The sequence below is a fragment of the Orycteropus afer genome, unplaced genomic scaffold (genome assembly GCF_000298275.1).
Source record: "Orycteropus afer afer isolate SDZICR_OR568_19922 unplaced genomic scaffold, OryAfe1.0 scaffold00177, whole genome shotgun sequence".
Lineage (NCBI taxonomy): Eukaryota > Metazoa > Chordata > Mammalia > Tubulidentata > Orycteropodidae > Orycteropus > Orycteropus afer.
Window position 1 is genome coordinate 5,141,872 of NW_006921764.1, and position 15,925 is coordinate 5,157,796.

Sequence of the window (15,925 nt, forward strand, 5' to 3'; positions counted from 1 at the left end):
CTGCTCTTCTGCCCTGCTATTTTGTGCGTCCCTGAGTTGTCCCTGGGGCTGACTGCTCCTCTGTCCGGGTTCCTGGCTTTTTATCCCCTTTCTCCTGCTCTTCCGGCCTGCTACTCTGTGCGGGCCTGAGTTGCCTCTCCTCACCTAATCCCTTTGGCTGACTGCTCTTCTCTCTGCCTTCCTGGCTTTTAATCCCCTTTCTCCTGCTCTTCCCGCGTGCTACTTCGGGCATCCCTGAGTTGTCTCTCCTCACCTGTAACCCTGGGGCTGACTACATAAAGATTACAGCCAAGAAAATCCTATAGGACGTTCTACTCGGGCACATGGGGTTGCCATGAATAGAAAACAGCTCAACAACATCTAACAAGGACTTCTCTAAGAGATTGGGAGTCAGGTGGTATGAGTGGGAGGTGAAGGATAGTGTCACCTATGGGCAAGAGGTCACAACTGGGATATTAAATTGAAAAAGAGGGCATGAATGTGCTCTGACTAGATTAGATATGTCAGAGCCATTTAGAAGCGAAGAATGTATAGAGGGACACAGGAACTGGCAAGAGCTGATCCCACAGAATCAGGAATAAAGTCTGATCAGGGAGGTTGGGAACAGTTTGTTGCCATCTGGTTTCCCAGCAGCTTGACCACTGATCTCAGGGCAGAGATGTTTGGCCCTGCCCTTGGCTTGAAATTTTGTGTAGAAGGTTGAGGATTGGCAGATGTGCCCTTGCACTCTAGAGGGTCAGAAATGAAAGTCTGGGATGTTGTATTCAGTATCCCCCGCAAGGTAGTGGTGGAAAGCAGAATAAGGACCCACAGCCACCAAAAATGTCCATGCTGCAATCCTTGGAACCTGTGAGTATTTTACTTTACATGGCAAAAAGGACTTTGCGGATAGGATTATCCAGGTGGGTCCATTAGAATCACAGGGGTCTTACAAAAGAGAAAACTCTGTGATGACCCAAGGTTTCTGCATTGGTCTTCTGGTTACCATTTGTTGAGCTATGCCTATGGGCCAAGGACTGCATGTAATACCTTATATATTCAATTTCAAATAATCTTCCAGTACCCTACAAGGTTGTATTGTTACTTCCTTTTTTCTTTTTTACATTTTGGATAAAGAAACTACTATGTGAAGTAACTTATCCAACCAAGGTCATACAATCAGCAATTTTGAGGTAGACTCTGAACCCAGGCTCATCTGACTCTAAAGTCTGGATACAGGATTGTTTTAGAGAAGAAGAAAGAGGATGGTGGTTGCAGCAATGGTGGTTTGGTTTACTTGTTTCAGAGCAGAGAACAGGAGAGCAAGGACTTGGTTTGAACATGTTGCCTTTGATGTAGCTGTAGGACAATCATGAGGAGCTATCTGGACTCAGTAGACAGTCTCCTGGATGAAGCACATTAATTGTCTTCCACCTCCCATGACACTCCTTACACCTGGGAATGATCATTATACCATCTTTCTATTTCCTGTTGGCTGTACTTGCTTTTTTGGTGAGAACGAACTTCTTCATAATGTCCTCATCCTTTTTGATTGTACTGGACTCACATTTTCCAAATGAAAGGAATAGAAAGTATTGTTGCCTTGCTGTGTTTTCTGTGCAAATATCTCACGAATTGTACAAAGAGGCCTGAGTTCAGGTGAAGGGGGAGAATTTTGCCTTATGCTTTATAAGCAGTGAAGTGCTGCTTTTTGTTTCAGATATCCACTCCAGCTCTCTGCTTGCTTTTGACAATAAGCATTAGAGTACTGCCATTTTATTTTTATGTGAGAGGCCATCATTGAGTCAGTCAAAGGGGAGTCATTGAGACTATATCCAAACCAGGTGCCATAGAGTCAACTTGACTCATGGTGACCCCACGTGTGTCAGAAAACTATGAGCTAGAGAGTTTCCAATGGCTAATTTTTCAGAAGTAGATTGCCAACCCTTTTTCCTGACGTGCCTCTGAGTAGACTCTCTTCCAACCTTCTGGTTAGCAGTTGAGCACGTTAACTGTTTGTACCACCCAGGGACCCCTGAAGTACATAGAAGAGTTTTAATATTTAAAAATTGTGGGGACAACTACCAATGAATCAACTAAAGGACAGCATCCACCACTCCAAGAGCATCACTGGACCCTGCCAGAACCATTTGGTGTTCAAGGTAAGTCATGATAATGTAAGAAGGTTTACAGAACATCCAGGTAACACTAGCATAGTCACATAGTCATGAAACATCTGGCTAATATTTTAAGCACTGTGCCAGAATGTATAACTTAAAAACTTAGATCTCTGGAAATAAAAATACATTAATGACTATTGATAATCCATGAATTGGGCTGATTGACATGGAAATGACATCTACCCCCTGCTGTTTCTGTTTGCAGGCTTTGGCATGGAGGCCACCTTACTTCTGGTGGTTGGCTTCTCCCATACCAAAGGGGTGGCTATCTCCTTTCTGGTGCTTGCTGTAGGATTTAGTGGCTTTGCTATTTCAGGTAAGGTATCCTCTAAGTATCCAAATGTTGTCTATAGACTCAGCACATCTTGGGAGAAAGGAAAGACAAGGGTGTTACATATTAGCACCTTCCTTTAATAGCCAGGCCATTCCCAATGAGCCCGGGCAATGATGAGAAGATTTCATGTACTAGGGATGACTTTGTGAAATCATTAAGGGATGAGCTTAGGAGCCTAGTCAAGCTGGAATTGTCCCTACTTTCTTCAACATGGAGAATTACACAAGGTCTAGGTGACTCCCTTGAGGCCGTGAGCAGAGGCCTGAACATGTGTCTTGATGAAGTGGCTCTTCAATATGTTGTCATTAGGTCACCCACCTCACAGAGACTCTTGTGACCTTTTTGATTCTCACCTCCTACTAACCCAAAATCTCAAGCCTGTTGTCTGGGAGTCGATTCTGACTTATGGCGACCCCGTGTGTGTCAGAGTAGAACTGGGCCCCATAGGGTTTTCAGCCGTTGATTTTTCAGAAGCAGATTATCAGGCCTTTTTTATGAGGTACCTTAGGGTGGATTCAAACTGCCAACCTTTGGGTTAGTAGCCAAGCGCTTAACCATTTGCACCACCCAGGGCTACTACTAGAGTACTTCTAATTTTACCTCACAAGTAACATGATAGTCTTTTGCCATATAGTCATGTTGTTGTTGTTGTTGTTTTGCCGTCGAGTCGGCCCCGACTCATAGCGACCCCTCCTTGGGTTTCCGAGGCAGTATCACTACGGAAGTAGGATAGCCCAACCTTCCTTCCGAGGATAGAACCAGAAATGTTTTGTTTTGCTTTTTTTAATAGTAGATAGCTTCCTTAGATTTTACTCACTCCGTTGCTTTCATTTTCCAAACAAAGAAATGCAGTTCCAGGGGTGGAGTGGAGAAATGACTGGCTGAGCAAGGTAGAACTGGCAGTTAGAACATCTGGCAAGAGTTAATGTTTATCAATCCTGACTGTGTGGTAGGGACTGTTCAAAGCCATCTATGTGCCTTAGCCCCTGTTATTCTTACAAATACTCTAGGAGGCACCTGGGCTGATAGTGTCCCATTTCACAGAAGCAGAAACCAGTGTAGGGTGTGTGAGAGACTAGAGTGTAGTCGTTAAGTCTTGCAGACTTCAGAAACTCCCTATGTGAAATATAATGAAAAAGTCGAATCCAGTTGCTTTTCTACCTTTAAAGCATATTGTAGTAATTGTACCTGCTCCTTATTGAACAATGTTTATGTATTGCATCTGCCTCCCAATATTGTGAAGCAGTTAGTAATGTCAATATTTTCCTGCTGAGGAATCTTAAGCTTAGAAACCTGGGTACTTTCCTAACTTCGCCCTAAAAAGCCTGTTGTTGTCGAGTCCAACTCAGGGCCACCCCATGTGTTACAGAGCATAACAGCTCCACAGGGTTTTCTTGGCTATAATCTTTATAGTCAAGGAAGCAGACTGCCAGACCTCTGTGGTGCTACTGGCTGGGTTTGAACCACCAACCTTTAGGCTAGTAGCCATTTACCACCCATGGTCCTATCCTAAAGTCACAGTTGGTGGCAAAGGAAGGACTAAAGCATAGCCTCTGAGCCTATGCTCTTTCCACTATTCCAGGTTGCCTTAAAGATCAGACAGAGTGGAACCTCTGGTCTAAACTGTCCTAAAATAGTTCATGGTCTATGTATCAAAATAAGTAGAGTTGATACTTAGGAAAAAAAAGAAAGTCTACCTTAAAAATAATTTGCAGCTGAAACTTGGGTTTGGAGGTACAAAGACCTGAGTTTGAGGCCCCTCTTTACTACTTAAAAGAAACATTTACTAAAGTTATTTAAACTCTCAAGTCTCAGTTTCTGCATCCAGAGATTGGAAGCAGGTAACTGCAACCTCGTAGGGTTGTTGGGATCATGAACTAAGGCAATGCATGCGTTTCCTCACACTGTCTGTGAACCAGACATTGTTCTTGGTGCTGGAATATTGCTGGAAGGAAATACAAGATTCTGCCCTCACAGAGTTTACATTCTAGAGGAGATGAAGCATCTGAAGCACTTAGCTCCATGGTAGATGCACAACAAAATCAACAAATATTTGCTATTATTGTTCTGTTATGATTCATGTTTTATTATTAGTCACTCTAGCCCAGTGCTTCTCAAACTTTAATATATGTACAAATCACTGTGTTGTTGTTAGTTGCCATCGGCTGGTTTCTGCCTCATGCTGACCCCATGTGCACAGAGTAGAACTACTGCGTAGGGTTTTCAAGGCTATCATCTTTTGGAAACAGATCACCAGGCTTATCTTCTGAGGTGCTCTGGGTGGGTTTGAACCACCAACCTTCTGCTAGTAGCCGAGCACTTACCTGTTTGTGCCACTCAGGGACTACAAATCACACTTGTTGTTGTTATGTGCTGTCAAATCACACTAGGATCTTAAAAAATGCAGGTTGTGATTCCTGAGGTCCAGTGCAGGGCCTGTGGTTCTGTATTTTTAACAAACTCTCTAGTTAGGCGGATGCTGCTGACCCATGGGCTACAGTCTGAGTAGCCAGGATAGAGCAATCACGACTTATTTCTGGAAGGATGTTAAGGAACATCTTCTCTTGATAACTCTGTGATGCAAAAGAGGTTCATATCCTGTTCCCAGAGATATTGAAATGTTCAGGTTCATATTGCTTCCTTCTCCCCTGATTGCCAGGAGCTCTGGTGGTGTAGTGTCTAAGGCACTTGACTGCAAACCAGAAGGCTGGCGGTTCAAACCCACCAGCCACTCCTCGGAAGGAAGATGGGGCAATCTACTTCTGTAGTGATACTGCCTTGGAAACCCACGGAGGGGTTGCTATGAGTCGGATCCGACTCGATGGTACATAACAACAACAACAACCACCCCAGATTGCCAATTAAGTCACTGAAAAATTGCAAGGAGAGAAGCCCAATAGCCCAAATAAGCAACTACCATTTATTTAGCACTGCCTCTGTGCTGGTCACTTTTCAAACACGATGTCATCTAATCCCCTAACAGTCCTCTTGTTGTGTGCTGTTGAGTCAGACTCATAGCAACCATACAGAACAGAGCACAACTGGCCCATGGAGTTTTCTTGGCAGTAATCTTTATGGTGAGCGATTGCGGCTCAGTGGTTAATGGAGCCACCAGCTGCTCTGTGGCAGTCTGCTTCCACACAGATTACAGCCTTGGAAACCTCATGGGGCAGTTGTACTCTGCCCTGTAAGACCACTATGAGTTGGAATTAACTAGATGACAACAGGTTTGGTTTTGGTTTTTAATCTTTACAGGAGCAGACCACCAGGTCTTTTCTCTTGTGGAGCTGCTGGTGGGTTTAAACCACTGACTTTCTGGTTAGCGGCCAAGTGCTTAACCCTGGCACCCCCAGGGGTTCTCACTACTATCCTATAAGATGAGGACTGCTATGTCCATTTTACTAAGGAGAAAACTCAGAAGGTGAACTTCCTTACTCGAGGTCTCACAATAAGTGGCTGGGATTGGAATAGAGTTTTGTCTGACCCAACAGTCATTATGGTAGGGACTTGTGGCCATGGGGGACAACAATCTCTCAGGATTTACTGCTTGCCAATATTATGAGGAGTGAATAGGGATGTTAAGGAAAACTGTCAGGCACAATTTTGAAGCTGATTATTGACCAGAGAGCCAAGACAGACAAGATTAGAAAGATGCAAAGGATCTTGTCTGCTTTGAGAAACATCCTATGAAGTGAAAATAGACTCTAAGCTTATGGGTGATTTTCTTTTCTTTTTTTTGCATTTGGTACAAAAATCTATCAATATCTCAGTTTCTGAATGACTTTTTCCCCTGAACTCCAGGCTTGTGCAGCTAGAAACTTAAATGGCTTTTCTCAACATTATTTCTAGCTGAATGCACAGGCCTTTCTTTGTATCAAAGCATAATACTTGACAATCACATTAATTGCTTCTTATCTCTGGGTTCTTTTCTAATAAAGTGTTTATCACATTCAAATCGGCTGTAAGATTCATTAATCTTGCAGCTGCTTTATATTCCGATTGTCTGGCACTTTGAACTGAAAGAGAAAAGGTATGTTTATTACAAAGATGGTTTTCCCAAAAAGGCTCCTTGAATAGAGGTAGGAAAAAACAACCAGCCAACAGGCCAGATTAGAAAAAAAGATTTTTTTTTTTAAATCCTGTTTTCAGGTTCTTTGTGTGGAATAAAGAATTAGAGAATTAGAAAGCAAAACAAAACTTGAATAAATAAAACCTGTAACTTTCTGCTGTAATTTCAATAGCTCAATTTGGTCGTGAATCAAATAGCTATTTAAGGATATCATGCTTGGTAAAGTAGAGGGTCAGTGAAGAAGGGGAAGGCCCTCAACGAGATGGGCTGACACAGTGGCTGCAATGAAAGGCTCAGGAATAGCAAGGATCGTGAGGCTGGCACAGGACCAGGCAGTGTTTTGTTCTGTTGTCCACGGGGTCATTATGAGTTGGAGCTGACTTGATGGCACCTAACAACAACAACAACAACAACTATGTGCCAGGCACTTTGCCCATTCAGGGAAGGTAGTGGTAAACAGGACAGCTAAGATAACCTCCCATAAAGAATATACATGTTGGTTTTTACCTCCATGTGCCATGTGATCACTACACATCGTTTAACTTAATTCGTACAACAATTTTATAAGAATGTCTATTCTTCATCTCAGTTTATAGATGAAGAAGCTGAGGTTCAGCATGTTGATTAAGGACTCATGATCAAAAGGAGAAAACTCTTTGAAATAAACTTCAAATTCTTATTGGAAACCAGACTTACTGGATTCATTGACACTGAAGGTGCTCCCAAATCTATTGCTTGGAACCAACTTTTAAGCCTTGGCCAAAGTTACACCATGTTGTCATCTTTAAATTAAATAACAACTTGGCTCATTTAATGAGGAATATTTGCCTTAAGCATTACATTCTTTTAAAGAGTGTCTTTTTCTTTTTTTTTTTTTTTGGTGGCTTCCCCTGGTACAAGCAGTGGCTTGGTTAGTAGATTCAAGAACATTGAAGCTGTCCACTAGGTTAAGCTTTCTGAGGAAGTGGCAAGTTTAGATGAGGAAGCTACAAAGTCATTCTACTTCTACTAGATGATCAATCAATGAAGAAGACTGCACTTTTAATTTTCCATTTATTTATTTATTTATTATTATGATTTGTGTGAAAAGTTTGCAGAGCAAATTCATTTTCCATACAGCAGTTCATACATATTTTGTTTCATGGCATTGATTGCAATTCCCACAATGTAACAGCTCTCTTCCCACTTCCCCTTGTGGTTACCTCTTCCATGTGTCCTTCTTTGCTATGAATTCCTGCTCTCTGAGCTATCTCCTTGTACAAATACTGCCTTTCTGATCTCCCATGGTTGATTGTGCTAAAGAGTGTCACCCACTGCCATAGAGTCGAATCCAACTCATAGCAACCCCTCCTTGGGTTTCCAAGGTGGTATCACTACAGAAGTAGATTGTCCAACCTTCCTTCTGAGGAGTGGCTGGTGGGTTTGAATCGCCAGCCTTCTGGTTAGCCGTCAAATGCCTTAGGCACTATGCCACCAGAGCTCCCTTTAAACAGTGTATCTAAAACAAAACAAGACAAAACAAAACAAAAAACCAAACTCACAGTCATCAAGTCGAATCTGACTCATAGCAACCCCTCCTTGGGTTTCCAAGGCAGTATCACTACAGAAGTAGATTGCCCAATTTCCCTTCTGAGGAGTGGCTGGTGGTTTTGAACCACCAGCCTACCTGGTATAAATGTTCACCTTATATTCCTGCTTATGATTTGGCTACATACCTGCTACATACTACAGGCTGCAGTATGGATTACATCTCAACATAAAGAAAATGAAAATCCTCACAACTGAACCAATAAACAGCATCATGATAAATGGAGAAAAGATTGAAGTTGTCTAAGACTTCATATTACTTGGTTCTACAATCAATGCCAATGGAAGCAGCAGTCAAAACATCAGACAACGTATTGCATTGGGCAAATCTACTGCAAAAGACCTCTTTCAAGTGCTGAAGAGTAAAGATGTCTCTTTGAAAACTAAGTTTTGCCTAACCCAAGCCATGGTATTTCCAATCACCTCATGTGCATGTGAGAGCTGGACAATGAATAAGGAAGCCCGAAGAAGAGTTGATGCTTTTGAGTTGTGATATTGGCAAAGGATACTGAAAGTACCATGGATGGCCAGAAGAACTAACAAATCTGTCCTGGAGGAAGTGCAGCCAGAATGCTCTGTGGATGTGAGAATGGCCAGACTTCGCCTGACCTACTTTGGTCATGTTGTCAGAAAGGATCATTCCCTGGAGAAGGATACCATGCTCAGTAAAGTGGGGAGTCAACGAAAAAGGGGAAGGCCCTCAATGAGATGGACTGATACAGTGGCTGCACTGATGGGCTCTGATATAGTAAGCACTGTGAGGCTGGCACAGGACCGGGCAGTATTTCATTCTGTTCTACATAGGGTCACTATGAGTTGGAGCCGACTTGATGGCACCTAACAACAACAACAATGTGGTTTGCCTGGAAGGCACAGGAGTGAGTACAATTCCAGGCCCGAAGAGTGACTAGGGGCCATAGTCTCGGGGATTTCACCAGTCTCTGTCAGAGCAGTGAGCCTGGTCTTTTTCATGATTTTGACTTTTTCTCCACATTTTTCTCCCACTCTGTCCAGGATCTCCTGTACTGATCCCTTTCTAAGTGGTTGACAGTTGTTGCTGGGCACCATCTAGTTGTTCTGGTCTCAGGCTCATGTAGGCTGTGATTCGCATGGTCCACTAATCCCTTGGACTAATTGTGTCATGTGTCTTTGGTTTTCTTCAGTCTTCTTTGCTCTGGATGAGGAGAGACCAACTGTTGCATCTAGATGGCTGCTAGTAAGCTTTTAAGAGGCCAGTCACTATTCACCAAAGTAGAATGTAGAACAATGTTTTTGTGTAGCATGTTATGCCAATTGAGCTTGATGTCTTTCATGACCATGGTCCCAAGCCCACAGGCCCAACAACTTGTTCCCTTAAGGTAGTTGGCTGTGGCTAAGAAGTTATCATGTTTGCTCTCTGTTAGTTCTATTTATATAGACATTTTTATAGCACATACAAATATGTATGTAGAAATATCATCTGCCAAACTTACATATGGTCATGGATATATTCTCTTTTGTCTAGACATATCTGATCATTCAACCTATCTACTTATGTATCCATCTGTAGATTAATGTTTGTTATTACTGATAATGCAGTATTGTGTTTGTGAAAGTGTTTATCTTTGTTGTCTGTACTTCTTGTGCACCTATCTGTGTCTTCCTTTTCCTTAGTGTTAGTTGTGTTAGTCACTCACTTTTGGTGTATTGCCTTTCCTTTCATCCAAATCAATACTTGTCTCTTATTTATCTGGCAATTTTCCCTCCACTTTCTTCCCATCCATGGTAGCCAACAAAGGAAGTTTCCTTCCATATATACACTTTTCCTTGACTTTTTACAGTAGTGGACTCATACAATACTTGTCCTTCTGTGACTGACTTATTTCACTCTGTGCTCCAAGTTCATCCACGTTATATCATGTTTTGCAGATTCTATGTTATTCTTTAGGGTTGCATAGTATTTCATTGTGTGTATGTACCATAGTTTGGTTATCCATTCCTCTGTTGATGGGCATTTAAGATGTTTCCATTTATTTGCTGTCGTGAATAGTACTGTGATGAACATGGGTGTGTGTGAATCTATTTGTGTCCTGCCTCTTGCTTCTTTAAGATATACACCTAGTAATAGGATTGTTGGATCAAATGGCATTTCTATTTCCAACTTTTTAAGGAATTGCCATACCAATTCCCACAGTGGTTATATCACTGTACAGACTCAACAGCAATGTATGGGAGTCCCAATCTCTCCACACCTTTGCCAGCATTTGTTATTTTCTGTCTTCTTGAATGTGGCTATTAATGCTGGGGTTAGATGTTATCTCATGGTTGTTTTGATTTGCATCTCTCTAATGGCTAATGGGAGCTCTGGTAGCATAGTGACTAAGGGACTTGACTGCTCACCAGAAGGCTGGCGGTTCAAACCCACCAGCCACTCCTCGGAAGGAAGGTTGGGCATTCTTACTTCCGTAGTGATACTGCCTCGGAACCCCAAGGTGGGGTCGCTATGAGTCGGGGCCAACTTGACGGCAAACAACAACAAATGGCTAATGATCATGAGCATTTCTTCATGTGTTTGTTGGATGCCTGGATATCTTCTTTGGTGACATGTCTGTTCATATCTTCTACCCATTTTTAACTGGATTGTTTATCTTTTTGATGTTGAGGTGTTGGAATTTTTATCAGTTTTACAGATAAGTACCTTGTCAGATATGTCATTGCCAAATATTTTCACCCAATCTGTAATTTCTCTTTTTACTCTTTTGGGGAAGTCTTTTGATGTACATAAGAATTTAATTTTTAGAGGATCTCAATCATCTACTTTATCTTCTGCTGTTTGTGCATTTTGGTTTATGCTTGATAGTCTATTTATACCATAAATTAAAGCCCCTAAGTTTGCCCTATTTTTCCTCTGATTAACTTTATAAAGTGTATATTTCCTTTAAAGAATTATTTATATGAGATTAATTGGACAAAAGTAACTCAAAACACAGATGAGAACTTTAAGGGGCACAGAGTCTAAATTGATAGTGAAACTGTCTGAGGTGGAGATGGGGAGAAAGTGACACAATGTGAAGTAACATAGCCATTGTCAGTGAACTGTGTGCATCAAAATTATCGAAGAGGGGCATGCTTTGTTGTCAGTGAACTGTGTGCATCAAAATTATCGAAGAGGGGTATGCTTTGTTGTGCATATTTTCATCAAAAAAAAAAAAAAAAGAAGAAGAAGAAGTTTCAGGAAATTTAAGTTCCTTGTCCAGTTTTGCATTTCAATTACTCGGCTATAGTCGAGGTCTGTCTGCCTCTAAGAATGCACTCCCGGGTAATGCTGACAAAGTTGGTTTCCAGAACCTGAAGCCTCCTCTTTTGAAACCTTCCCCTGCGTCCCTCTTCCCCTTCATTCTACTCATTCTTATCTCTTGATAAATGGATTAAGAGAGAGCTGTTGGTGATAGTATTTTACCACTTCCAGAAGCATTATCTTTTGTTGTTGTAAAAGAAATAGGTGCTCTCTTTTATCACTGAAATACAGATTACATTAGCCATGTCTCAGAATTAGACAGTTGAGGCATTCATAGAAATTAGAATTAGTAATCATATTTGGATATACAAATAAATTTTCTCATTATTAAAGTAATCATAGCACAAAACATTTGAGAATGGAGATTAAATTAAATCATTTATAATCCCATTTTAATATAACTAGTAGAAACTTCGTGTCTGTGCTCCCAGTCTTTTTGGCTTACACATACTTTTATTAGATGATTTTAATCATAGTATATTAGAAATGCTTCTACGAATATAAAAGGGAAAGTCCAGTAGCATTACCTTTCCATAAAAGACCTCAAAAAAAAAAAAAGGAGATGCTTATTAGCAGTAGCAGAAGCAGCAGCAGCAAGAGTGAGCGTGGCTTAGCTATTTGCCAAGGGCTCTCACATACCTTCTTCTCCTGCATCTCATATCACAGCATCTTTATGAGGTAATATAATCCCTCTATTATTGTTGATGGGAGCTCTGGTAGCATAGTGCCTAAGGCACTTGACTGCTAACCAGAAAGCTGTCAGTTCAAACCCATCAGCCACTCCTCGGAAGGAAGGTTGGACAATCTACTTCTGTAGTGATACTGCCTCGGAAACCCAAGGAGGGGTTGCTCTGAGTTGAATGGATTCGACGGCAGTGAGTTGTTTTTTTTTTTTTTGGTTTATTATTGTTGTTGTTAGGTGCCATTGAGTTGATTTCAACTCAGAGCGAACCCATGTGACAGAGCAGAACTGCTTCATAGAGTTTTCTAGATTGTAACCTTTACTTCAGCAGATTGTCAGGCCTCTCTTCTGCACAGCTGTTGGGTAGGTTCAAACTGTCAACATTTTGTCAGCAGCTGAGACACTGCAAATAAATCACAGCTTAACCATTGCTCCACCAGGTCTCCTTATCCCCGTGTTATAAATGAAGAAATAAAGGCCTAAAAATTACTTAAGTGATGGAAATAAGCTTCAAAGCTAGATTTACAGACTCTGAATCAAGGATTTTGTAAATTATAGAGGGTCTGCTAATGTTTGCTCAAACGTTCATTACTGAAAAAGCACTCTTTCCATTATGGCGTGTGGTCATTCACGCATGCCTAAACTATGGTGGCTGGTTGAGAGTGAGTTGGGGGCTAAGAGGGATGATATTGTGAAGCAGGGTTTGGTTCTAATCACATTGTAAAGGATTGTGTGATTGTTTACTCTAAATAAATATGGTCCAGGTTTAAGATAAAACACCATATTTTGGAGTTCTGAACCTATAAGCAGAGAGGACGTACTGAGAACTCATGGAAGATGTTTCTAACAAAGTTTTCTGCTATGTGCAGACCCAGACTGACCATCCTCAATCTAGCCCTCTAGGTGGAGGCATCCATTAGTCATGTGGTAGCATAGTGCCTAAGGCACTTGACCGCTAACCAGAAGGCTGGCGGTTCAAACCCACCAGCCACTCCTCGGAAGGAAGGTTGGGCATTCCTACTTCCGTAGTGATACTGCCTTGGAAACCCAAGGAGGGGTTGCTATGAGTTGGGGCCAACTCGATGGCAAATAACAACAACAACAGAGGAAACCAAGTATATCGATGAGAGTTGTCTTAGTTGCTGTTGAGTCGATTCTGACTTGCAGTGAACCCACGTGTGCAGAGTAGAACTGTGCCCCATAGGACTTTCAAGGCTGTCACCTTCCAGAGGAGAGCACCATGCCTTTCTTCTGCGTGGGTCCTAACTGCCCACCTTTTGGCCAGTAGTCCAGCACTTAACCATTTGTATCGCCCAGCCACTGACGAGAGTTGAAGGAAATTGGGCAAATATTTATATGTTCCAAAGTGTATTTGAAATTCTGTTCTTGACTCTGACTTTGGGGTATTGGCTTCACTGCAGGTTTCAATGTCAATCACCTGGACATTGCTCCCCGTTATGCCAGCATTCTCATGGGGATCTCCAATGGCGTGGGAACCCTCTCTGGAATGGTCTGTCCCCTCATTGTTGGGGCGATGACCAAGCACAAGGTAATGGTTTCCCTGGGGGCTGTGAGCTACAGTGTCAGAAGACTGAAGCATGCACACACATGAGACCTCAAGGCCCTTTGCATCCTGTAAATCTGTGGAGTGTGCGTCCTTGACCATGGCTGAGTCAATTGAACTTCTTTTTTATTTCTTTATTATTATTTCTTCAAATCATTGTTTATTGTAGGGAATAGGGCTGATTCTTATTTAGTTTCTCATTTCCTCAATTGAGAAACAGAAAGCGGGGGCAGGGCAATCGCCATAGAGACTGGTTAGAGACACAAAGCAGAAACTGAATTTAGGATAAACGAACTACTCAAGATTGTTTTGTAATTTGAAGTGATTGAACTTTGCAGGCCATTCCCATCTAGTTGCTTAGTATGTTGCATGAAACTATGAGTGCTGCTATACTTCCGCATTCTGTGCAAATAAGCAACGCATTAATGGCCCTTCCTAAGAACCAACAAGGGTGTGGCACCCAATCTTTACTGAACCTTTGTGTATTTAGACTCAGGTGGGTGATAGAGGAGGATCCCACCATCCAGAGTTCAACCACAGGCCATGGGACTCCTTTCTTTCTGTCACTGAAAGAGTTTCAGGATGCTACTCTCTGTAAATAAGAATTATTTTTTGCAGAAATTTAGAAAACATTTTTTTTTTTAAAAATCCTAACACTATTTTCTTAGTTGGATTGCTTATTACATATATGACTTCAGAAATTCTTCTGGTTTTTTAGAGATGAAAGTGTGGGGTGACTTTTCTTACTCTTTATCAAAAAGGAAGGTGGGATTTATAGATTTTTATAGGTTTTATAAGCATTGAACTCATGTTTTTCCTTTCTGTTTATGAGTCAGTAGGATTGGAAACATGACTATGATACTCACCTTTCCCTAACTCTGAACACAAATTCCAGTTTATTTTTACTTACTGTATTTTACATAGAAATTATGATTGCAAATAATATAGTCAAGGATGAACATTTTAGTGGTGCAAATATTGTAACGTATCCAATAGCAAGCAATAAGGAGACCACTGATATTTAAAATGGTGGGTTCCTAAAGCAAGTTTAATTTAACCTACTATGTGAGAGGCCACCCATTTGTATATTTAGAAGAACTTTGTAATAATGCTGCACGTGTTTTTACATGTTGTTTGTTTTTAAAAATATTGTTTAAAAAATTCATTGAAGTCTCACAACTTTTCATTTTTAAACACTCAAATTCTGTCTGACACATTTATGAATCCTGGGTGTTGCTTCTGACACATATCTTCTCAGGAAGTACAGCATTGCCTTGGAGGTGGGCGGGTACTTTTTTCCAAATGGAGGCCTCCAGAACATACTGTTAATCTTTGCTTTTGGTTAAAGCATTAATTGTCATTTTATTTCCTTGTGTAGACCCGGGAGGAATGGCAAAATGTGTTCCTCATAGCTGCCGTGGTACACTACAGTGGTGTGATCTTCTATGGGGTCTTTGCTTCTGGGGAGAAACAGGAGTGGGCTGACCCTGAGAATCTCTCTGAGGAGAAGTGCGGAATCATTGACCGAGATGAATTAGCTGAGGAAACAGAACTCAACCACGAGAATTTTGCAAGTCCCAAAAAGAAGATGTCTTATGGGGCCACGACCCAGAATTGTGAAATCCGGAAGAATGAATGGAGAGCACAGGGAGGAGAGACTGTTACTGAGGATGAGCTGACATCCTACCAGAATGAAGAAGGATGCTTCCCAGACACATCCTAATGTCTGAGGTCTACCTCGTCTTCTCCTTGCTGTTGATCCAGAAAGTATCCATGCTTATTGCCTGCTCCCTCGCTGGGCTTTGCCAGAGGCCCAAATATGGGGACAGTAGAGATAGGGAGGGGAAGGGAAGAAATTTCCTCAGCAATAGAGAGAAGAGAAATAATATCTTGCAGTGACATTTATGGGTATGGAGATTAATATCAGTTGATAAAATACTCCCCCCAAAAAAAGTTCTCTCAAAGAATTGAATTTATTTAGAAAGGAACAATTTGGAGAAAAGGGAGATAATATCATGTTGTTCAAAGAAATATTGAAGGAAATAGGGATATTTGGCCTTAAGGAGAGTCACTTTAATAGCTGCTACACCAACAACCATATCTTCGAGGGTAGCAATGCGCCTGAGGGTTTCACTTTTCTAATAAAGGAGCTCTGGTAGCATAGTGGCTAAGACACTTGCCTGCTAACCAGACGACTGGCGGCTCAAACCCACCAGCCACTCCTCGGAAGGAAGGTTGGGCAATCCTACTTCC

General features: G+C 41.6%; 1 protein-coding gene across 1 annotated transcript in view; it reads left to right on the forward strand.

The window, feature by feature from the left end:
* The window catches only part of SLC17A8 (solute carrier family 17 member 8), an 85,896-nt gene extending 70,501 nt beyond the window's left edge, over positions 1-15,395 (forward strand). The window contains exons 10-12 of the mRNA XM_042781828.1: positions 2,365-2,475; positions 13,530-13,657; positions 15,051-15,395. Of these exons, the coding sequence (XP_042637762.1) occupies positions 2,365-2,475; positions 13,530-13,657; positions 15,051-15,395 (584 nt within the window). The remainder of the gene's footprint in view (positions 1-2,364; positions 2,476-13,529; positions 13,658-15,050) is intronic.
* The last annotated feature ends 530 nt before the right edge of the window (positions 15,396-15,925 follow it).